This window comes from Medicago truncatula, chromosome 1 (assembly GCF_003473485.1).
Source record: "Medicago truncatula cultivar Jemalong A17 chromosome 1, MtrunA17r5.0-ANR, whole genome shotgun sequence".
NCBI classification, from domain to species: Eukaryota; Viridiplantae; Streptophyta; class Magnoliopsida; order Fabales; family Fabaceae; genus Medicago; species Medicago truncatula.
This window is the reverse complement of record NC_053042.1, coordinates 7,013,139-7,037,976: the sequence shown is the minus strand read 5'-3', so window position 1 is coordinate 7,037,976 and position 24,838 is coordinate 7,013,139. Positions and strand designations below refer to the sequence as shown.

Sequence of the window (24,838 nt, the reverse complement as noted above, 5' to 3'; positions counted from 1 at the left end):
GTGGTGACCATGAGTTTAGTTAAGTTTGTAGAATTCATTTAAACTGATTTAGAACAAATTAATGACTATTTCCATAAATTATAGTGCCCAAATCTGTGGTGTGAGAATTGATTTGCTACCTACCCCTAGAAAAAATGAATGGACCGACCACTATGAAGTTTAACAAGAAAATGGAAGGAAGCTTCTTCGTTTTTGCTCGAAGAAGCATGAACAAGGAAGTTTCATCAAGTCAACGTAAAAATTCGAGTCAATGAAAAGATATGTAGTTTCGAGGAAGCATAATAAATTTAATTCTTTCAAAGTCACAAGTCATCACACCATTTTCTAAGAAAAACACACACAATTCATGTTGCCACATTGAATTTGAAAGTGGGAATGGTTTGAAAATATTAGAACCATGAAAGTTGTTGAAACTGACAAGATAATAACTGCAACAGTTACAACCTGTCAATAACAAGAGTTAATAAGTACTTGAGCAAGCACATGGAAATTTCATATTTTGCCACTTTCAAATCAGTTATATGAACATAGCATGCATGGAGAGATGTCTAATCTCTAATATTATAGCCATGAATGTGTGGTCCAATGACCACGTGTCATTTTGCTATGATGTATCCATTTTAACGTAACAAGCAAGTATGTATGAGGCCCCAAAGCTGCAAAGATCATCATATGATGCTAGAATCAAGAGCAAGGGTATAAGCTCCAACATCAAGTATATTGTGGTTTATTTATTTTTCAGAAAAATTACTAATGTTGTTTTGATTATGCTTAGACTCACTAATATTGTGATCAATTTATACAAGACTTTGGACACATAATTATGGTATTAATTAGTAGTATATGTATATGCAATAATCTCTAGGCCAATTTGAGAAGTTCCCAAAACAAAGTTGTTATCATAAATACAAGGGGCTAAGGTTTCTTATGCCATCACGAAATACATTAGCTGCTCTTGGTTTGTTCCACTCAGAACCGATATTGTGGAGCATGTGATTAGGCAAATGAAGACTTGATTATGGATAAACAATTGGCAATTTCTACGGTACACTCACAAAATGAGGTGTACCGGTACTCCTCATTCTTAATTTTATAAATGAATGATCAATTTTTATGTAATAAATAACTATTTGTCAATATTTATATTTTATAGAACAGCATTTCATAAGAAAAAATATCATTTAATTGTTTATAAGAATCATAGTAACTTTTTTTACATATTATCGTAAAAAATAATGAATGTTCTCAATTATGAGTGATAAAAATTTAAAAAGTTAAAAATTATTTCGTTGACTATAATTATAAATGATAAAAAAATAATATCTTTTTTTTCAAAAAACAACTCATTTAACTATGAAATTAAAGAGTTAGTGTACTAGTACACTCAAATATAGTGGGTGTACCATAGAATTTGCCTAAACAATTAACCATGTTTGGAGCAAGTACCATTATGTCCATATCAGTATTCTAAATTCATATTTTTACTGGGTGTTGAAAAATCATCCATATTTCTTCAAAGTAATTTAAAAAAATACCTTGATATATTTATGTTTTTATTGTCATACAGAGAAGAGAAGAACAACACATGGTGACATGAAAGACATGAGGTATTTGACTTTTGTATAGGTTAATAGGCCATTTGATCAATTCGATGAAATAAACAAGTCCAAAAATAATGCAATTCAATTTTTGGTGTTCACATAATGCAATTCTTATTAAAATTATTGTTTTAATTCAACATCTTTAGTATCTAACTATCATAGTAAATCTCAATTAATCCAATGACAATTGGATGTGATGGTATAAAATTCTCCAACCATTATATGAATTGTAGTTACAGGAGTATCCTTCATTATATTGTAACTCGTTTCTCAGCTTCTCTTGTTAGGATCCGAATCTTAGACTTTTGTATTTTACCTCCTTAAATCCCTTAACTCAACCAAGTGAGCAACCCCCCTCCTCCAATAATGTGAGACTTCTAATTCTTACTTGACACGCCAACAACAAACCTAAGATATTGACATAGGGAATCTAAGGGGTCATTAATGTTGTTAAGTACCCATGCAGAAAAGACCTTATCATAATTATCACATATAATACGGCTAAAACCACCCAAATTTAGTGATTTACTACTAAAGTTTATCAACTAAATGTGTAAGTTATCAAGATCCAGAGAGTTGATCGGTTGATGCACACTCTTAGCACACATGCAAAGGACCAAGACATGGAAAATATCCTCCCTCTTTGTATTATAAATTGGGCATCAGTTAAACGAGATAAGGTTTCAAGATAGTAAGCCAAACTTGAATGAAACAAAGTCATATCACATTTACCATAACAAGAATTGGATATTGGAGTGAATTTAGAGGTGACGTGACCAATTCCAACTTGCTTCTCACAACAAAGAAGTTTGGACACACCCAATTAACAAATAATAATCATCAAGAACAAAGTAAATGTAAGATGTTCATTTGGGCCACACTCACACATTAGGGGTGTCCTGCACGAGAAAAGAAGGATACACGGGAATTATGTTAACAGAAATGATAACTGAACACAAAAAAAAAAGACACAAATTCGACACCAAGGACAATTATGTAATTTCCATCAAAGTTTAATGGCATAATTGAGATTTCAATTGGAAATTGAAGGTACTTTGTCAATTTCTTCTTCTCTTTCTTCCCAGTTCAATCTACCCTTATATGAACAGCCACCACCACCCTCCACCATCATCGCGCCACCAACTTCTCAGTTCAAATACCCACCTTCGTCCTTGGTACCATGACCTTCGTCCTCTCCACTATCGTTTTCCTCCTCGCCATCAGTTTACAGATCCGCCGTTAAAGAACAGATCTGAGCGAGAACACAGTGAGAGAGATATCGCGATTGAAATCAAGAGAGTGATGTCATGGTCGCCGATGAGATCAAGGGAGTGACGTCGGAGCCGATGAGACATTCGTCGGAGCCGGTGGAACAGATCTGAGTTGCAGAGGAGTTGCAGGGAGAGGATAAAGTGTTTGCATATGGTGTAACACTCTAATTTTTTATTTAATTATTTTTAATTGTGTGGTGTCATTTATGTGATTTTTGGTGATTTATGTAGTGTATATTTATTTATTATATGATTATTTTATTAAATAATTAAAATAATATAAGAATAGGATTAATTATTATCTTGGGGGTTATGAAATAATTAACATAATTAGTAGGGAGTTAATTGCTAATTAGGGAGTGGGAGGTTACATTTTGGGAGTTGAGAAAAGGAAAGAAAAATAGAGAAAACAGTTTTACGTGAAAACAGTCTGGTTTTGGGAGAAAAGCTAGTGCAAGGGAGAGAAGCTTAGGAATCATTGCTGCTGTATTTTTTCTGCAATTCTAAGGTAAGGGTGAGGTTTACCGCAATTATATAGATTCTGAATGTTGATTGTGTTCTAACAGGTTTATGTGAGGATTTGGGAGAAATTGGGTTTTTGTTGATTAAGGAGTTTTGGGTGTAGGAATCATAGAATTGAAGGTAGAAATGGGTTCTGGGTGCATAAAACCTTTCATTTCATATCTGTAAACTAATTTGGGGAGTGATTTGAGGAAAAATGGGATTTTTGGGAAAAACCTGCATTCTGCCCGTACTGAAGTTCATCGCTCGCCTCGCGAGTAACCATTACTCGCCATAGCGAGTGAACAACTTCATCGCTCGCCTCGCGAGTGATACAGCTCGCCATGGCGAGTAACCTTGTAAAAATCTGGATTTTGAAAAAGTTGTTATAAGCCGTATTTTGGGTAGTTTCGTGTACCTAGATGATTCTTAAGAGGACTAGAGCAAGTTTTAAGTGTAAAAGATGATTAGGGAGCTTAGAATTGAGGTTTGAGTGAGAAAAATGTCATTTTTCCCGAGAGCACCATATTTCTGTTCGCCTCGAGTTCGCCTCCAACTCGCCATGGCGAGTACCTGTTTTTCTGAGCTCGCCATAGCGAGTAGATGAGCTCGCGAGGCGAGCTGCCCAGTATTTGGTTGGTTAATTTCTGTTGTTGTTTGGATTGTGTATTTGGTTGAATTATTGCATGGCTTGTATGCTGATATATATTTCCCTGGACGTTTTGGTTGGTTTTGATGAATGGATGCTGACTGAATGAATGTTGTATTTAATTAAATTCCCTTAAAGGTGTAAGTTGGTTGGTGAATCATATATACGTATATGTCTAGGTTGGTTGGTATGTAGATATACTCTATGAGGATTAGTTGCATTAACATAACAGTGGGAGAGCTTCGGCTCTGGAATGCTTAGTCGTTCAAAGTGGTGGAGTACTAGTTACTCAAAGTGGTGTAGTGGTGAGGACTTATGTCCTGTTGAGAATGCTTTAACCATTCGACAGCGGTGTGGGTCACGGCCCTGATTTTTGGTACCACATGCATGGGTGTTTAGAGGAGTCTTAGTGGAGTGGTGATAAGTTGTATATATTGTTGAGAGGTGTATGAATTAATATTGTGATAAGATGCGAAAATGATGTTATATAAACAATAATAATGTTGATGATTTATGATAGGGTGTTAGATTCAATTGATGTATTCTTTATCTATATTTTGTTGTGAATCTCACCCCTTCTGCTTGAAAATGTTGCCCTTCCTATGGGTAACTTGCAGGTGATCCTGAGTAGTTGGTGGTGGCTCAAGTGTCTAGGGCTCTGATACGTGGGATGGGATTTTATTGTTTAAATTCATTCTATGTATCAAATTTTGGTTAACGTTGTTGTAGCCCTATGATTGATGGAATATTTTATGTTGAGGCTTAATGCCAAGATTATTTTGGATAATGGAGTTTAATTTAAAGATTATTCCGCTGCAGTTTAATGAAGGATGTTGTTAAATAGTTTTAATCTATTTAAGAATTTATATTTTGTAGTGTGACATGCCGTTTAATGTGGAACTCTGATTTTATAATTTATAATTAAATTGATTTTGGGAAACGGGGTGTTACAATTGGTATCAGAGCAGGTTGGTCCGTCCGGCCAAGTAGTAGAGTCGTGTTGAGCCACCTAGGATAGAGTGTCAACTCTAATATAGTTGTTGTTGTTGTTGTTGTTGTTGTTGTTGTCCTGTTTGTTGTTTGTTGTGTCTTGGTATGAACTGGTTGGAGTATAACCATGTTCATATCAATTGCTTTAACAAGACTGTGCATTTTTCTTCTGCTGAAGAAGAGAGTGGAGTTGAAATTTTATCTACAAAGCAGATGAAGCAGTTAGAACGTGATGGAATTCTGATGTTTTCTCTAATGGCATATCTGTCGTTAGAAAATCAAGCTGTGATTGACAAGCTAGCAGTGGTGAATGAGTTTCCGGAGGTGTTCCCTGATGAGATTCCTGATGTGCCGCCAGAAAGGGAGGTGGAGTTTTCAATTGACCTTGTTCCCGGAACAAAGCCGGTGTCGATGGCACCGTACCGTATGTCAGCTTCTGAGTTAGCTGAATTGAAGAAACAGTTGGAAGATTTACTTGATAAGAAGTTTGTAAGACCCAGTGTTTCGCCGTGGGGAGCACCTGTGTTGTTGGTGAAGAAAAAGGATGGTAGTATGAGGTTGTGCATTGACTATCGTCAATTGAACAAAGTTACAATTAAGAATAGATATCCGCTTCCGAGGATTGATGACTTGATGGACCAGCTAGTGGGTGCAAAGGTGTTCAGTAAGATTGACTTGAGGTCAGGTTACCATCAAATTAAGGTGAAAGATGAAGATATGCAGAAGACGGCCTTTAGGACACGATACGGTCATTACGAATACAAAGTGATGCCTTTCGGTGTTACTAACGCGCCCGGTGTGTTCATGGAGTATATGAATCGAATTTTTCATGCTTTTCTGGATAAATTCGTGGTGGTATTTATTGATGATATTCTGATTTATTCGAAGACTGAAGAAGAGCATGCAGAACATCTGAGAATTGTGCTGCAAGTTTTGAAAGAGAAGAAGTTGTATGCCAAATTGTCGAAATGTGAGTTTTGGCTAAGTGAAGTGAGTTTCCTTGGTCATATTATTTCTGGTGATGGTATAGCGGTTGATCCATCAAAAGTTGATGCAGTATCGCAATGGGAGACTCCGAAGTCGGTGACTGAAATCAGAAGCTTCTTGGGTTTGGCTGGTTATTACCGCAGATTTATAGAAGGATTTTCAAAGTTAGCATTGCCGTTGACTCAGTTAACCTGTAAGGGTAAGTCCTTTGTGTGGGATGCTCGGTGTGAGGGTAGTTTCAATGAATTAAAGAAAAGATTGACAACTGCTCCTATTTTGATCTTACCTAAGCCGGAAGAGCCATTCGTTGTTTACTGTGATGCGTCTAAGCTGGGTTTAGGAGGTGTTTTGATGCAAGATGGCAAGGTGGTAGCATATGCTTCTAGGCAACTGAGGGTGCACGAAAAGAATTATCCCACTCATGATTTGGAGTTAGCTGCGGTGGTTTTTGTTTTGAAAATTTGGAGACACTACTTGTATGGTTCCAGATTTGAAGTGTTCAGTGACCACAAGAGCTTGAAATATTTGTTTGACCAGAAGGAATTGAATATGAGGCAGAGGAGATGGCTTGAGCTGTTAAAAGATTATGATTTTGGGTTGAATTACCATCCGGGAAAAGCTAATGTAGTCGCGGATGCGTTGAGTAGGAAGACACTCCATATGTCTGCTATGATGATGAAAGAATTTGATTTATTGGAACAGTTTAGAGACATGAGTTTGGTGTGTGAGTTGTCGCCTCAAAGCATACAGTTGGGGATGCTAAAGATTAACAGCGATTTCCTGAATAGTATTCGAGAAGCACAGCAAGTGGATGTCAAGTTGGTTGATCTAATGGTTACTGGTAATAGTATTGAAGATAGTGACTTCAAGGTTGATGATCAGGGTGTGTTGAGATTCAGAGGTAGAATTTGTATTCCTGATAATGAAGAAATGAAAAAGTTAATCCTAGAGGAAAGTCATAAGAGTAGCTTAAGCATTCATCCGGGAGCTACGAAGATGTATCATGATTTGAAAAAGCTGTTTTGGTGGTCTGGGTTGAAGCGAGATGTTGCTCATTTTGTGTATGCATGTTTAACTTGTCAGAAGTCTAAGGTTGAACACCAGAAACCTGCAGGATTGTTGACACCATTGGATGTACCGGAGTGGAAATGGGATAGCATTTCTATGGATTTTGTGACGAGTTTACCAAACACTCCGAGGGGACATGATTCGATTTGGGTTGTGGTTGATAGGTTGACGAAGTCGGCACATTTTATTCCTATCAACATTAGTTATCCGGTAGCTCAGTTGGCTGAGATTTATATACATAGTGTGGTAAAGCTACATGGAGTTCCTTCGAGTATTGTGTCGGATAGGGATCCGAGGTTCACTTCTAGGTTCTGGAAGAGTTTACAGGACGCTTTGGGTTCGAAGTTGAGGCTGAGTTCGGCTTATCATCCTCAGACAGATGGTCAGTCGGAGAGAACGATCCAATCATTGGAAGACTTGTTGAGAGTGTGTGTGCTTGAACAGGGTGGAGCTTGGGATAGTCACCTACCATTGATAGAGTTCACCTACAACAACAGTTATCACTCGAGTATAGGAATGGCACCATTCGAAGCTTTGTATGGTCGAAGGTGCAGGACTCCGTTGTGTTGGTTTGAGTCAGGAGAAAGTGTTGTGCTGGGACCGGATTTGGTTCAGGAGACTACAGAAAAAGTCAAGATGATCAGAGAGAAGATGAAAGCGTCACAGAGTCGACAGAAGAGTTACCATGACAAGCGGAGAAAGGCCCTTGAGTTTCAAGAGGGTGATCATGTATTTCTAAGAGTGACTCCGATGACGGGTGTAGGACGTGCTTTGAAATCGAGAAAGTTGACTCCGAAGTTCATTGGTCCGTATCAGATTTCAGAGAGAATCGGAACGGTGGCATATAGAGTTGGCTTGCCACCACATCTATCGAACTTGCATGATGTGTTTCACGTGTCACAACTTCGGAAGTATGTAGCAGATCCTTCACATGTTATTCCGAGAGATGATGTACAGGTTCGGGACAATCTCACAGTTGAGACTTTGCCGTTGAGGATCGATGATCGGAAAGTAAAGGCATTGAGGGGCAAGGAAATACCCTTGGTGAGAGTCGTTTGGGGCGGAGCAACTGGTGAAAGTTTGACTTGGGAGCTGGAAAGTAAGATGAGGGACTCGTATCCGGAGTTGTTTGTTTGAGGTAAGATTTCGAGGACGAAATTCAGTAATTTGGGGAGAGTTGTAACACTCTAATTTTTTATTTAATTATTTTTAATTGTGTGGTGTCATTTATGTGATTTTTGGTGATTTATGTAGTGTATATTTATTTATTATATGATTATTTTATTAAATAATTAAAATAATATAAGAATAGGATTAATTATTATCTTGGGGGTTATGAAATAATTAACATAATTAGTAGGGAGTTAATTGCTAATTAGGGAGTGGGAGGTTACATTTTGGGAGTTGAGAAAAGGAAAGAAAAATAGAGAAAACAGTTTTACGTGAAAACAGTCTGGTTTTGGGAGAAAAGCTAGTGCAAGGGAGAGAAGCTTAGGAATCATTGCTGCTGTATTTTTTCTGCAATTCTAAGGTAAGGGTGAGGTTTACCGCAATTATATAGATTCTGAATGTTGATTGTGTTCTAACAGGTTTATGTGAGGATTTGGGAGAAATTGGGTTTTTGTTGATTAAGGAGTTTTGGGTGTAGGAATCATAGAATTGAAGGTAGAAATGGGTTCTGGGTGCATAAAACCTTTCATTTCATATCTGTAAACTAATTTGGGGAGTGATTTGAGGAAAAATGGGATTTTTGGGAAAAACCTGCATTCTGCCCGTACTGAAGTTCATCGCTCGCCTCGCGAGTAACCATTACTCGCCATAGCGAGTGAACAACTTCATCGCTCGCCTCGCGAGTGATACAGCTCGCCATGGCGAGTAACCTTGTAAAAATCTGGATTTTGAAAAAGTTGTTATAAGCCGTATTTTGGGTAGTTTCGTGTACCTAGATGATTCTTAAGAGGACTAGAGCAAGTTTTAAGTGTAAAAGATGATTAGGGAGCTTAGAATTGAGGTTTGAGTGAGAAAAATGTCATTTTTCCCGAGAGCACCATATTTCTGTTCGCCTCGAGTTCGCCTCCAACTCGCCATGGCGAGTACCTGTTTTTCTGAGCTCGCCATAGCGAGTAGATGAGCTCGCGAGGCGAGCTGCCCAGTATTTGGTTGGTTAATTTCTGTTGTTGTTTGGATTGTGTATTTGGTTGAATTATTGCATGGCTTGTATGCTGATATATATTTCCCTGGACGTTTTGGTTGGTTTTGATGAATGGATGCTGACTGAATGAATGTTGTATTTAATTAAATTCCCTTAAAGGTGTAAGTTGGTTGGTGAATCATATATACGTATATGTCTAGGTTGGTTGGTATGTAGATATACTCTATGAGGATTAGTTGCATTAACATAACAGTGGGAGAGCTTCGGCTCTGGAATGCTTAGTCGTTCAAAGTGGTGGAGTACTAGTTACTCAAAGTGGTGTAGTGGTGAGGACTTATGTCCTGTTGAGAATGCTTTAACCATTCGACAGCGGTGTGGGTCACGGCCCTGATTTTTGGTACCACATGCATGGGTGTTTAGAGGAGTCTTAGTGGAGTGGTGATAAGTTGTATATATTGTTGAGAGGTGTATGAATTAATATTGTGATAAGATGCGAAAATGATGTTATATAAACAATAATAATGTTGATGATTTATGATAGGGTGTTAGATTCAATTGATGTATTCTTTATCTATATTTTGTTGTGAATCTCACCCCTTCTGCTTGAAAATGTTGCCCTTCCTATGGGTAACTTGCAGGTGATCCTGAGTAGTTGGTGGTGGCTCAAGTGTCTAGGGCTCTGATACGTGGGATGGGATTTTATTGTTTAAATTCATTCTATGTATCAAATTTTGGTTAACGTTGTTGTAGCCCTATGATTGATGGAATATTTTATGTTGAGGCTTAATGCCAAGATTATTTTGGATAATGGAGTTTAATTTAAAGATTATTCCGCTGCAGTTTAATGAAGGATGTTGTTAAATAGTTTTAATCTATTTAAGAATTTATATTTTGTAGTGTGACATGCCGTTTAATGTGGAACTCTGATTTTATAATTTATAATTAAATTGATTTTGGGAAACGGGGTGTTACATATGGGAGAGAGCTTTACACGTGAAAGAGGAAAAAAATATATAACCGTATAAGTGAACAGTAAAAATATATACGATGGTGTCGTATTTTACTGTTCACTTATACGGTTATATATTTTTTTCCTCTTTCACGTGTAAAGCTCTCTCCCATATGCAAACACTTTATCCTCTCCCTGCAACGCCTCTGCAACTCAGATCTGTTCCACCGGCTTCGACGAATGTCTCATCGGCTCCGACGTCACTCCCTTGATCTCATCGGCGACCATGACATCACTCTCTTGATTTCAATCGCGATATCTCTCTCACTGTGTTCTCGCTCAGATCTGTTCTTTAACGGCGGATCTGTAAACTGATGGCGAGGAGGAAAACGATAGTGGAGAGGACGAAGGTCATGGTGCCAAGGACGAAGGTGGGTATTTGAACTGAGAAGTTGGTGGCGCGATGATGGTGGAGGGTGGTGGTGGCTGTTCATATAAGGGTAGATTGAACTGGGAAGAAAGAGAGGAAGAAATTGACAAAGTACCCTTAATTTCCAATTGAAATCTCAATTATGCCATTAAACTTTGATGGAAATTACATAATTGTCCTTGGTGTCGAATTTGTGTCTTTTTTTTTGTGTTCAGTTATCATTTCTGTATCAAAAAAATGGTAATCTTGTTGATAATGTTCTAAAGCATAGTGGACACAATGATGAGAAAGATGTTGATCATCATCATCCAGTACGTGATTGCAAAATGTCTCTTTTTCCAACCAACAACTAGAGTTACCCTTTCCACCATCAAAAAAGAAAACTTTTAGATATTCAATGCTACAAACAATAATCGGAGTGAGAATCACTCATTCAAGATTAATCTTACCACAAGTCTTACTTTATTTTATTTTTTTCTTTTCTTTTTAAAAGTTCTTATATTTTTTTCTTAAATATTTATTCATTTTCATCCTGCAGCCATCAATTTCATCATTTGAGGATAACTGTTCTACGAGTCCTTTAGTTTTGCTCAAAATCACTTGAGTTATCGGATCGTAATTTTTGATCGAACAAAATTTATCGAATGTAACTATTGATTGTACAAAATTTATTGGATCGTAACTCCTAATCAACTATTTATTCATCGAATCAAATTGTAACTTCACATCAACTTATCTAAGGGGTTGAGTAATCCGAGAGACGCATGGAGCAGCGTCTAATTCAAGCGATACAGGCAGACTGCTAAGAAAATTGCTTTTCTCCCATATGCTTTTGCTCATCCCCATCAAACGTAAGTTAACTCACACTGAAAAATACACCTACGTAAGTTAACTCACGTTGAAAATGTACCGTGAGTTAACCCTGTTTTGATGGGAACGAGTAAAAACAGATGGGAGAAGAGCAATTATCGACTGCTAAAGCCCACCAGGCCTTAACAAAACAACCGGGCTTCTAACTTCAAAACCTAAAGCCCACTAAACAGCACTCCCTCTTCGTCTTCATTTTCCCTCCCACGGCGTTTTCCACCGCCACACTTCCACCATCATCGAATCACCATTACCATGCCATTCTCATCAGTCCCAGCTCGTCTCACACTCCTCGCTCTCTTCTCCGCCACAACCTTCTACTTCTTCTACAAATCCCGCCGCTTACGAAACCTAAAACAACTAACCCTAAACTCCCAAAACCCTAACACTAACCCTAAAATTCTCTTCATTTCTCAAACCAACACTTCCAAAACCCTCGCTAACCATCTCCACCGTTTCCTCACCTCAAACAACCTCGCATTCGACATCATCGATGGCAGAAACTACGAACCCGAAGATCTCCCTAAGGAAACGCTTCTCCTTATCGTTGCTTCCACTTGGGAAGACGGTAAACCACCGCCGGAGTATAAATTCTTCGCTGATTGGCTTGCGGAGAGTTCGGAGGATTTTAGAGTTGGTTCGTTGATTTTGTCGAAGTGTAGATTCGCGGTTTTTGGTGTCGGTAGTGGAGGTTATGGTGATAATTTCAATGCTGTTGGTAAGGAGATTGTGAAACGGATGAAGGCTTTGGGTGGTAATGAGATGATTCCGTTGGGGGAAGGAGATGTTAATGGTGGTGAGGTGGATGAGGTTTTTGAGAAGTGGTGTGGGAAGGTTGTTGGAATGCTGAAAGGTGTTGACGATGGTGGTGGTGATTTGGAGAATGGGGAGGAGGAAAGTGGTGCTTTGAGTTCCGATGAAGAGGAGTCTGACGAGGAGGAAGAGGCGGAGTCGGAGATTGTTGATCTAGAAGATATTGCAGGTAAAGCTCCTTCAAGGAAGTTGGTGGCTACAGTGAAGGAGAGTAATGGGAGGTTGAATGGAAAGAAAGAAATGGTGACTCCTGTTATTAGAGCAAATTTGGTGAAGCAGGTATATTGTTTTTCAATTTTTACTTTGTGTAATGTAATTCATATATGCGTTGCATTAGATTCCAATTTCTTATATTGCTTATTTAGTGAGTTTGTCAGAAGAGCTATTGTGATTTTGGTATCATGGTGATATTGCTTGCTTACTTGGTACTTGTTTGGCATCACCGTGAGTTTGTCAGAATTATGATGACCCACTGTGATTTTGCAAAAGCTACACTCTGGTTTGGATTTTGCAAAATTACTATGGTGATCCAACAGTGATGCTAAATATGCAGTTATTGTCAATTGATTGAACTTTCTGTTTGTTACATTAGATATGCAGTTTTTGTCAATTGATTGAACTTTCTGTTTGTTACTTAAGATGTAATGTTTTTAAAATATGATCGATTTACAGGGTTATAAGATTATTGGTTCACACAGTGGTGTCAAGATTTGTAGATGGACTAAGTCACAGCTTCGAGGTCGAGGTGGTTGCTACAAGCATTCATTTTACGGAATTGAGAGTCATAGGTAATTGAGACTTGACTTCCTCTACAAATTACTTAAGTTCACGTTTCATTAGCATTTGGTTTTGGTGGTCTGAACATCGTTTATGTTTCGTGCTAGCGGGGACAACTTTATTATAATATATGTCATCCTGTAATTACCTTATTTATGCCAATGAAAACCTAAATCTCAAAATGGAGCTTGTTTGTTTTCGATGTACGTTTCATCGATGGTGTGACAGTTTTTAATCGTTGATGGATTGAACTTAAATTTGAATGAAAATAAGTTTGTAAAGTAATCAGGAAGAGAGAAGAAACAGAGTGTATCTTTTTTTTTTAAGTAACTTTGTGTTGGTATTTGACATGGCTTTAGAAGAAGAATGTTCTGGATTTATAATTTCTGTTGTACTTTTGCATTATCTGCAACTTTTGATCATTTCATGGGTTTTATTAAGTATTTTTTTGGTGCTTGTTATAAGTGGATTTATCTTCTGCTTTATGTGTTTGCAATCACACCTCAGCTATCATATATTCATTTTATCAACTTTTATGAGTGAAATAGGTGCATGGAGGCAACCCCTAGCTTGGCATGTGCAAATAAATGTGTTTTCTGCTGGAGGCATCACACAAATCCAGTAGCGAAAAGTTGGGTGTGGGAGATGGACGATCCAATAGAGATCGTAAATTCTGCAATAGATCAGCATACAAATATGATTAAACAAATGAAAGGAGTTCCTGGTAATTTTATATTTTCTTTGCTGTTATCATTTTAGAAGTTTGACGCTGCAACACTGTTGTCAGGTTGATGGACTTACATATGTTAATAGTGATTTAACGAGAGTAGCTCTAGATCATAACATGCACACTTTCATAAAGTAGGGTAAGTTTCATACGGGAGACTAGCTCTAGCTGTAGATTATAATGTTTGCGTGCAGGAGTTTGAGGGAAAAATAAATGAGGGTAAATTTTTTCATTTGACATAAGTATTCTCTTATTTGATTTTTTCCTATTATGAGATCATCATTTATCCTTTATTTGATTATATTCATCACTACCTCTTTCCCTAAATACTCCAGTTGAAAAAAAGTATCTTGTCCCTAAAGACAAACCCCTTTTCAAATTTCTAGGAGCACTACTTTTTTTTTTTATTAATAAAAAATACTACCAATTATTGTTCACCTAAAACATCAATTGGGAACAATTTTGGAACATCTATGCACGAAATGGACAAATTTAATACACTGTCGAATTTTTTTAATGTGTGATATTGAGAGAATAGTCCTTACAATAAGGGAGAACAGTAGCAATTTTTAATGGTTGTCAAACTCGCATTTCCAACAACAGATATGTTGGAAATGCTCAAAATTATTTGACGAGGGTTTGGAGCAAAAGAAGAAATAGAGAATTATCCTGGTTGAAGAAAGCGAGACAAACGGCAATCCCAACAACATCTATGTTTTTCATTTCAAACTTGAAGTGGGGAACTCAACGCCGCCTTAGATGCACCGACACCGCCATTATCGATACTGCTAGTGCTTCAATGTCTAACTCCAACGAATCAACGGAGATCGTGGCTGTGAGAGAGAAGCTGATGCATGATCTGAAAATCCCCGCGGATAGAATGGAAGACACGATTTTGAGAGAAGAAAGGGAAGAATATACAAAATCTCTTTTAAGTCGTAGAATCAGAGAATGAGGTAAAAAAGAGAGATTAAAGCTCCAACTACTGTTTTCAGTAATGTGAAACATGATTTCATTTCTCCGACGAGAATTGACAGTGGCGATAATGTTTCGTCAACGCTGAGAATTATTATTAATAGCAATAAGATTGAAAGACCGAAATTTTCTGTTCACCTTTTTCAAGGAAGGAAATCGAGGAAGATTTCATGGCATGGCTGGGCCGTCAACCAAGGCAAAGGTTTTCAGAAATAGTCTCAATCCGATTCTTCATCATCAAAACACTTCCCTTTCCCGTTCCTCTTCGCAGATCTCCTATTTTGATTTGCATCAAGAACCTCATACATTTCAGCATTAACCTCCCTTAACCACAATCCAGGGAAAACATTCTGCAAAAAAAAAAAAAAAATCAAATTAGGAGTTTATAATCAATGAAAGATTTAAACAAAGCAATGTCAGAGAAAATAATTTTTAATCAATAAGGAAAAACATGCAACTAATGTTTCGCATGCTATGAAAAGAGTTTTTGTATATTCTTCCCTGATTCTACGACTTAAAAGAGTTTTTGTATATTCTTCCCTTCTCTCAAAATCGTGTCTTCCATTCTATCCACGGCGATTTTCAGATCATGCATCAGCTTCTCTCTCACAGCCACGATCTCCGTTGATTCGTTGGAGTTAGACATTGAAGCACTAGCAGTATCGATAACGGCGGCGTCGGTGCATCTAAGGCGGCGTTGAGTTCCCCACTTCAAGTTTGAAATGAAAAATGAAAAATAAAAAATCAAATTATGAGTTTATAATCAATGAAAGATTTAAAAAAAGCAATGTCAGAGAAAATAATTTTTAATTAATAAGGAAAAACATGCAACTAACTCTAGGCCGCTTTTGTCTTGACTGACGGCCCAAGCATGCTATGAAATCTTCCTCGATTTCCTTCCTCAAAAGCTGATCAGATAATTTCGATTTTTCAATCTTATTACTATTAATATTACTTCTCAACCTGGATGAAACATTATTGCCGCCACCAATTCTCGTAGGAGAAGTGAAATCACGTTTCGCATTACCAAAGACGGTAACCGGAGCTTTTATCTCTTTTTTTTGCCTCATTCTCTGATTCCACAACTTTAGAGTCTTTATATCTTCTACACTTTCTCTCAAAATCGTGTCTTTCATTCTATCTGTGGCGGTTTTCTGATCATGTATCAGTTTCTCTCTCACAACCACGATCTCTGCTGATTCGTTGGAATTAAACATTGAAGCACCGACAGTATCGATAATGGCGGCGTTATTGCATCTGAGGTGATTTATTAGTTTTTTATAACGTATTTTATTTTTCTTTGACAAATAAGACAGTAGTCGTTGCCGTTTTCCTAGAATTATATGTAAACCCCTTTGAGATAAATAGTCTTTTGGGTGTAATTCCAAATGTGAAGTAAGTCTTAGTACCTTATTATGGAAATTGAATACTTGAAATTCAACTGATCCGGGGTTTTCTTCTTCTTGTTTTTTTTTTTTTGTGAAATAACAAGTATAAATGAATTTTTTATCATAAAATGAAATTAAAGCTTTTCTCTCCCCCTAGTTTTTGGTAGATATTTGCTTTGAGTTCCCCACTTCAAGTTTGACATGAAAAACATGTGTTGTTGGGATTGCCATTTGACTCGCCTTCTTCAATCTGGATAATTCTCTATTTCTTCTTTTGCCTTAAACCCTCCTCAAATAATTGAGCATTTCCAATATATTTGTTGTTGGAAATGTGTTAAGTTTGACAACCATTGTTATTCCCTCATTGAAAGCACCATTTGAGAATCTCTCAATTTCACACATCAAAAAAACTAGATAGTGACAGTGTATTAAATTTGTGCATAGAAAAATTGTTCTTCAATTTATGTTTTAGGTAAACAATAATTATTGGTATTTTTATTAAAAAAAGTGCTCCAAATAAAATGTCAATGGTTTAGGTTTTTTGAAACCCAAAGAAATCTCAATTGCTGTAGCTCTCTACAACACAGGTGCATCTAATATCTCAAATGTTAGCCCATCTGAGAGGAGGTAAACAATGTTTTATCGAGTCTCATCCCATAGCTCTCTGCATAAATGAATTCACAAACTAGAAAACACATGTTTGCAATCAGGCCAGGTAGGCGAAAGGATCCATCTCTGATGTGCTGAATTCTGGTCTGGTCTTATCCAGTGGCCGGGCCTGTCACTATCCACAAAGTACTTCAATAGATTCTTGAGTTTGTTCTTTTCCACAAAGTACTTAAACACGTCCAACGCTGTGGTTTCCTATTTGTGCTACACGCCAACATTTCCTTGTTTCTTTTTGTTTTCAATAATTAATTAATAACCGATCATGCGACTTAAGAAAAGCATACACATAAACAAAATATGAATAATAAGAAAATGTTTTTGGTCAAAAAATAAATAAATAATAAGAAAACGTTTTTTTTTATGGGGAGTATTATATTATTTAATTAGTAAGTATACAATTTATTTGTTATGCATATACATGAATTTATTGCGATATATATGTCAAATTTATTTGTGAAATTATGAATTTATTTGTGATCCCTCCCTGATCTTGTCTAGGATTTTGATTTTGACCCATTTTGTAATGTCGTTTTCCATATTGGCATTGCAAAGTTGCAAATATTTTTATAAATAAGTAAAATCGGACTCCAGCACCGTTATATCATTTTGACTGATACTGGGAGGATTAGCTTCAAAACAACCAACCGTTCTGCATATAATTAGTTTCAAAATTGGCTCATTTAACTCTTTTTGTAGGAGTCACCTCGGAGCGATTAACTGAAGGCATGACACCACGGCATTGTGCATTATCTCTTGTTGGTGAACCTATTATGTATCCAGAGATAAACACACTTGTGGATGAGTTGCACAAAAGGAGGATTTCCACTTTTCTAGTTACAAATGCACAATTTCCTGATAAAATTAAGTTGCTGAAGCCTATCACCCAGGTTTTGAGGTTTTCAGAATTTTATAATTTGAACATGCTGGATAAGCAAGCCAAACTTAATATTCTTGTTTGCTGCTTGCAGTTATATGTCAGTGTAGATGCCGGAACAAAGGACTCTCTTAAGGCAATCGATAGACCACTCTTTGGAGATTTCTGGGAAAGATTTATTGTGAGTATTTTTCAATGTCAGTGAAAATCTAGAAAAGTATAATCAAATCATGAATTCATGATGTATGATGTATGTAACTACTCTGATTAGCAGCCTAGCTGAAATGCATTTATTTGTGTTAAGAGTTTAGTTCATATATCATGGACTCTTTACTGCATGATCGCCATCTGAAGAAGGGGCGACTGCGCTGGATTTTATTTGACTGTTTGATGATACTGTGTCCTCTTGATCACATTGTCTATGTATTTTGATAACTATTTGCCAGGATTCCTTGACTGCTCTGAAGGAAAAACACCAGCGCACTGTATACCGCCTGACCCTGGTGAAAGGATGGAATGCTGAAGAAATTGATGCTTATTATAAACTCTTCAGTATTGGAGAACCCGACTTCATTGAAATCAAGGGTGTTACATATTGTGGCTCGTAAGTCTCCCCCTCTTCTCTCTCTATCTCTACCCCTTAGTCCAGCTAAATTCTTGATTGAAAACCATCTTCGAATGACAATGAACTCTTCTCAGGACTGCTACATCAAAATTAACAATGGAAAATGTCCCTTGGCATGCCGACGTGAAAGCTTTCTCGGAGGCTCTGTCTCTGAAAAGCCAAGGGGAGTATGAAGTTGCATGTGAGCATGTTCACTCGTGTTGTATCCTCTTGGCAAAAACTAAGAAGTTCAAAATTGATGGCCAGTGGTATACATGGATAGACTATGATAAATTTCATGATCTGGTGGGTGTTTATTTCCCTATTACTTTGGACTGAATTTGGATTGTTGTTTTGTTTCTGACATTTATCATCAATTTAAATTCAGGTGGCTTCTGGAAGTACTTTTGACAGCAAAGATTACATGGCTGCCACACCATCCTGGGCCGTCTATGGAGCTGAGGAAGGTGGATTTGATCCAGGACAGTTGAGATATAGGAAAGAGAGACATCACAAGTCGAACCGCAAAGAATCAGGTTAGAAGTTAGGCTTTGGGTAGCCAACATCCATTTCCCCTTTCATTTCTTTATTGTGTAACTATAGGTATTATTACAACATATTTCAATAGGATAGTTTTGTAATACAATGCTTTAGACATAGGTTAAAGCATTCCAGTGTATTTAAGTCCCAATGTTTTCCCATTTCGAGGCAATTGAGGAAAGAATTTTGTAGTTATTTTAATTAATTATTGTAGTTGCAGAATATAGAGATTAGTCTTGCAGCTATTTGTTTTTGAAATTGAGATTTGAAGAATATCTTGAGTTTTCCTTGCAATAAATAGCATTCCGTAGTATTTGCTCTGTTGTAATGTTGCTAACATAATAGTATTTTGGTTTGAAGAGAGGTAGATAAAGTGGTAATCATAATGCAAAGCAAACAAATAAAATGTATAAATCTTAGAACAATATTGCACTCGTTCCTTTTTTCTTCTTGGGGGTTCATTAGTTATTTATTAAGGTTTTAAAACCTTGGTAGCTATTGACTTTGATTGGCTCATAGCCAAGTCTTCACAGTTTCAATATTTTGTTTGTTAAGAATAAATATATATTTTAGTCCTTGAAAGGTTAAGTTTGCATCAAATTGACAGCAATTTAATCCATCAATCATATGTGATATCCAAACATAATTTTATACAAAATCCATGAGATTGAAAATTTGAAATATTAAATTAAATTGATGTCATTTCTTTCTTATTTTTGAACGACTGAATTGTTATTTTTCTTGTCTTATTGTGTGACTGAAAGGATGCTAATTATTTATCTGATTAAATTAATATCACTTTCTATGTATAAGTGATTAAATTGTTATCGTTTGTAATTTGGTTATTACAATTATAAAATCCCTTTTAAGGATCAAAATGGTAGTGTGTTTTCTTTATTAAATTGCATCCTAATTATATTATTGAAGTGAAAATCCTACTAGTACCTCATGTGATTTTTTTCCATACTGCATCACCCACTCTGTTCATATGCATTGAACTCGTGGAATTGTGAGTCATAATCTAACAATGTATCACTAAGTTATATGCATAATTTAATTTTTAAAATTTGGTTTCTGATGTTGCAAGTTGCAAGATTTATTAATAATTGTCCTGCGTGCAAATGTTAGACTTATAAGCCATATTTCCCTTTTTCCTTAAACACGCTTTCACGCAGTGGCACTAACAATTGCATTTTTTCTTAGTGGTCCCTATCAATTACACACATTTTCCATGGATGTACTTAACTAAGGAGTAAGGACTAAGGACATGTTTTAAACTGATGACAAATTTGGACCGTGATAGAATCGTCCTGTTAGAGAACTGACTCAATTCAATTTCGAGGGTCAAGGTTACTTGGTTAACCGACACTATTTGGCCTGATTTATTTTTACATTAACAGTGTTTATAGGCATTAATAAAAATCTCATGAATACTACTAAATAACACTAATAAAAACACTATAGTTTTTACTTGGATTATTTTCGTATCACCTTCAAATTTTGATAAATTGCATCTACGAAGTAAAAAGTTTTTTGTAACTACGTAATCGTACTACCCAAAGAAAGTCGGTAAAGATTCTGAGACGATGGTACAGATTTCCTGCTTTTGATTTGGGAATGGAGATTTTTGTATTTGATTCATTTGTCATTATTATGAACGAGAAGAAAAAAAGAGAACATATAGAAGACAACAGATCAATGAAGGAAATATACCAGTATTCAAGTCTCAAGGATCACCATTTTTAAGTTACACAAGCTTGCAACGCAATGTATAAAACGCCACTAAATCCTTAATGAAAGAGTGATAATATTTGTACAAACCATATGATAACTTTTGTGACAACAAACCTTCTTTTTCTTTATTCTTAATAGAGAGAAAAAGAATGGGAGAGAGTAAGAACATAATGTGAATATGAGAGATAATATTGTTTAAAAGTTGTCACAAATGTTGTATATATATCATTTCTCTGATGAAAAACAAATTAAGACGCAGCAAGGAAACACTAGATCATAGGTTGAACGTGCTTGACCATGCTCTGGACAAAAGCATAATACAATGTTTTCTCTCTGTATGGCACTGTTTATAGGGTTAATAGTGTTTTTCACCCCTATAATATATGTCATTTCTGATTTTCGCCCCTATAAAATTTTCGGTTTGATTTGCACCCTCGTAAAATTTTTATTTTCCGGAAAACACCCCTAATAGGCCATTTTCAGAATTTTTTTTCAAGAAATTTTGGTTTTTGAATGGCCTATTAAGGGTGTTTTCCAGAAAATAAAAATTTTACGAGTATGCAAATCAAACCGAAAATTTTATATGGGCGAAAACCAGAAATGACATATATTACAGGGGTGAAAAACACTATTAACCCCTGTTTATAATAACCAGATACATGGAGTTGTCAATGTGAGTTACAAAATATATCAAAATAAGTCTTATTCGAATCATTAAGCCTTAAATTTATTGTTAAAAGCACTTTTACTCAAATACATCTAAACATAAATAACTTTACATGAAAATCACTTTTATTAAAAATCAATTTTGCATAATCAATTCGCTCAATCACTTTTTGTAACTGTTGAACCAAATATACATTAAAGCACTTGGATGATTTAGAGGAGACTTGATTTTGTTTATAGAATTGATTCTATTTGAAGCTTTTTATAATTGAGTTGAACTTAAAATTTATTGTGAAAACCACTTTTACATAAATACATTCAAACATAAACCATTTTACATTCTACTCATTTTTATTCATAATAATCAATTCATTCGACACCTCATAACCAAACATGCACTTAATCAAAACACACAAACAAAGGTGCATACTCACGTGATGAGCTCCTGCAAATGGTATTGGTAAATTGCAATGGTACCCACTCACACTCACTTTGTCTGTGAAGTGAGAACCGAGAAAACTCAAACCCCATACTCCTTTCAGATTCACTGCACCCACACACGTGAGTGAGTCTTACCTATGTCATTTTGTTATTCTCCTCCTAATATTAATACTATTCTTTACCTTTCCAATCAAATCAACAAACTTGATGCATTAAGATACATAAATACTTTCAACATTTCATATATAGATCCAACATGCAATTGTTGTAATCCAACTATATGCAAATAACAAACAGACGATCACATATATAGTTAGAGTAATGATATTTTTACACCATAAATTTGATGTCAAATTCTTTGTTCTTTGGTTGTGTATTTTTAAAATACGTGTAACTTATAGAAATATGAAGTAAAAGAGTGATGAAAATACATATGTACATTTTGAAATTCAACTCCTATAACATAATTATATAAATAAGGGAAAAGAAAGAGAGCCTGGTTGTAAGAAAATAAACCTAACCACAAGCATGTTTCAATCACTAGTACTCAACTTATTCTACTTACCTAAATCTTAATAGTATAGATTCAACCCTAATAGTTCAAGCAATCGATATTATTCTAGTTCAAGTAAAGAAACAAATAAAATGAACTGAACTGAACTCACATAGAATCACAACACAATACATGGTTTTGTGCAATATAAGGATTAGATAATAAACCAATAAAGCACAAAAAAAAAAACTTCAAGATAAAATAACTTTCTTTTTTTAAGTGAGAAATTAAACCAAATAACTTGAAGATAAATAGTTTCATTTCTTTTGAAACTTATAATAATATCAGTTTAAATATCAATCTCCATAAAAACTTAGACAGATGAAGAAGCTAATAATTTCTTAATGAAAGCAGTAATCATTAATTAATTATAAGCAGAGTGATAAAATATAAAAATAAAAATATTATTGAGTACTACTCTTTATGGGTTTGCTTTTACGCCTAGCTCTGCTGCTTCTACAAGACACAGACACAGACACACCTTTTGGAACAAGTTGAATCTCTTGTTCACCTCCCTCTTCTTTTCTAACCATGCATGCTTCTACTTCTGATGATGTTTTTGTTCCTTCTTCTTTGTTTTCTTCTGCTTTTTCTTCTGAACTTTCCATCTTCACAACAATCTTACGAGGTCTACCTCTTTTTCTTGTAGGTTGAGGTTGTTGTTCATCTATTGTTGATGATGCTTCAGCTATTGCTGCCCAAACTTCCTTTGTTTTTTGTGGTTTCTTACCCATATATGATATATGATAAAACTATTCTTACTCTATTACAAATAACAACTTTCAAATCTCTCTATCTAGACAAAAACCTTACACAAACCCATCAATATCAAATATATACCATAATATCATTTGATAAAAGAGGTGAGAAGAAAACATATGAACCTCTTTCTTAGACAAAATAATCACTTTTTTCTCTCTCTTAAAAATGTAGTGTATATATATATTATTTATAATAAAATGTAATTAACAATATTTAAAAAGGTAGACCAATATCTTTGACCAGAACCAAGATTTTGCAAACACGGGTCCAAAAGCAAGCATCATTGTGAAGCACTCGTATAAGACACGGGATAAATTGTTAACATAATACGTGTAAAAGTTAGACCATCAAACTTTAAAGGTCGAGTTCACTTCAAATTCTTTGTCAAATGATACTCTCCCTTTAAAAAATTGTTCATTTTATAGGATAGAGTCCCTTTAAAATTTTAAGATACATTCATTAGTTTTTCACAAAAATGTTCTTATTAAATAAAGACAATTAAAAATTGAACTATTTCCTTTTTTTGGTAATTATTGAAAGATAATTTTGAAAACTGAATATACATTTTTTGACAAATTAAATATAAAATAATTATTGTTTATCTATAAAAAAAAATTGTTACTTTTAATTCTTTTAACGTGCAATATTATATATGTTAGACAAACTCATCTTAATAATTGTACATTGACTAAGATGGTCTTAGCTCTAAAATAATTTGAGAAAATAAATTGATTATCCAAAAGCACTATAATGAGATGATAAATGATTTTTTTTTACTTAACTAAATGTCTTGAGTTTCAAGAATTAACCTTCACAATTGCACGTAAATGATATTTTATTCACATAAAGATTTAATTAAATGTTATTATATTTATTGGTGTCGTATTGATGCTAGATATTGATACATTTTTAATCTAAAGTGTCGATGTATGAATAATTTTGAAAATGTATTAGGTTTATTTTTTCAATTGTACCATATAATATACTTTATCCGTCCTTATATCTAAGCACCCTTTTATTAGAGGCAAAGTGTGCTTACATATAGGACGGAGAGAGTATGTTACATATACCATTCTCAATTCAATAACTATTTGTTTTTATTTATAATAATGGTAAATTGATTAATACTTGATCAAATAGGTACAATTTTTGTGAAAATGAGAGAGTAAGTAATTAAAGGTCATCATTTTACTCTCAATGAAATAAAAAAAATCTCTTAAAAAAATGCTGAAAAAGTAATTTAAGTCATCTTTTACTTTCTTTTTTTGTCCATTCATTCCGTCCAATGCAATTCCAATGTACATGTTGTTTCCTTTCTACCATTGCATGAAAAAGGGGTAAAATAATAAAATAAAAAGTAGCTAAGGTACAATAAGAGAGTAGAGTATTGTACAAACAAACTAGGGAGGTGTGTGAGAGGACAAAAACCTTACTACATGCTCTTTGACTGCTGAATAAACTATGGTAAGATAGTAAGAAAGTGGAAAAGTGATGGTAATAGTAACCATGGTTAAAGAAAGGATGTGGACCAAAAAAGGGTATGTGGGGTATTTTTACTAGAGGTAGGGCAAGGTAAAAGGCAGTATTGGCAGGTTTGGTTTGGTGTGTTGTACTACTCAATATTGCAGTGTTGCAGTCTGACCAATTGTGTTGTTTTGTGTTATGTTGTTGCTTGCTTGCATGGTTCGGCGTCCTCTCTTCACTTATCACACAAGTGGGTACTTGTCTTTTTTTTACTATATTAATTGGACTCCATCTTTTTTCATGCGCCTCCTCTGAGTTTCTCATGCGATTCATGCAATTTGGATTCATAAAATTTTATAAAACTTTTAAAAATACGTTGAAATATT

At 35.3% G+C, this 24,838-nt stretch overlaps 2 protein-coding genes across 2 annotated transcripts; one reads left to right on the top strand and one right to left on the bottom strand.

Annotated features, from left to right (window-relative positions):
- The first annotated feature begins 11,608 nt into the window (after window positions 1–11,608).
- On the top strand, window positions 11,609–19,145 carry LOC25482134 (S-adenosyl-L-methionine-dependent tRNA 4-demethylwyosine synthase). Its single transcript, XM_013610642.3, has 8 exons — window positions 11,609–12,557; window positions 12,951–13,066; window positions 13,604–13,779; window positions 17,511–17,701; window positions 17,783–17,869; window positions 18,135–18,292; window positions 18,388–18,598; window positions 18,681–19,145. Exons 1-8 carry the CDS (start codon window positions 11,721–11,723, stop codon window positions 18,831–18,833), a joined length of 1,929 nt encoding a protein of 642 aa, XP_013466096.2. The 5' UTR covers window positions 11,609–11,720; the 3' UTR covers window positions 18,834–19,145.
- A 3,403-nt stretch (window positions 19,146–22,548) lies between these two features.
- On the bottom strand, window positions 22,549–23,148 carry LOC112421287 (uncharacterized). The gene has a single exon (XM_024782392.2). The coding sequence runs from the start codon at window positions 22,958–22,960 to the stop codon at window positions 22,631–22,633; it is 330 nt and encodes a 109-aa protein (XP_024638160.1). The 5' UTR covers window positions 22,961–23,148; the 3' UTR covers window positions 22,549–22,630.
- Between the last annotated feature and the right edge of the window lie 1,690 nt (window positions 23,149–24,838).

Bases quoted from the DNA above. Each gene is read 5' to 3' on its own strand.
- LOC112421287 (XM_024782392.2), bottom strand. From the start codon at position 22,960: ATGGGTAAGAAACCACAAAAAACAAAGGAAGTTTGGGCAGCAATAGCT.
- LOC25482134 (XM_013610642.3), top strand. From the start codon at position 11,721: ATGCCATTCTCATCAGTCCCAGCTCGTCTCACACTCCTCGCTCTCTTC. The intron at 12,558-12,950 runs GTATATTGTTTT...ATCGATTTACAG, and splicing joins GAGCAAATTTGGTGAAGCAG to GGTTATAAGATTATTGGTTC. The intron at 13,067-13,603 runs GTAATTGAGACT...TGAGTGAAATAG, and splicing joins TACGGAATTGAGAGTCATAG to GTGCATGGAGGCAACCCCTA.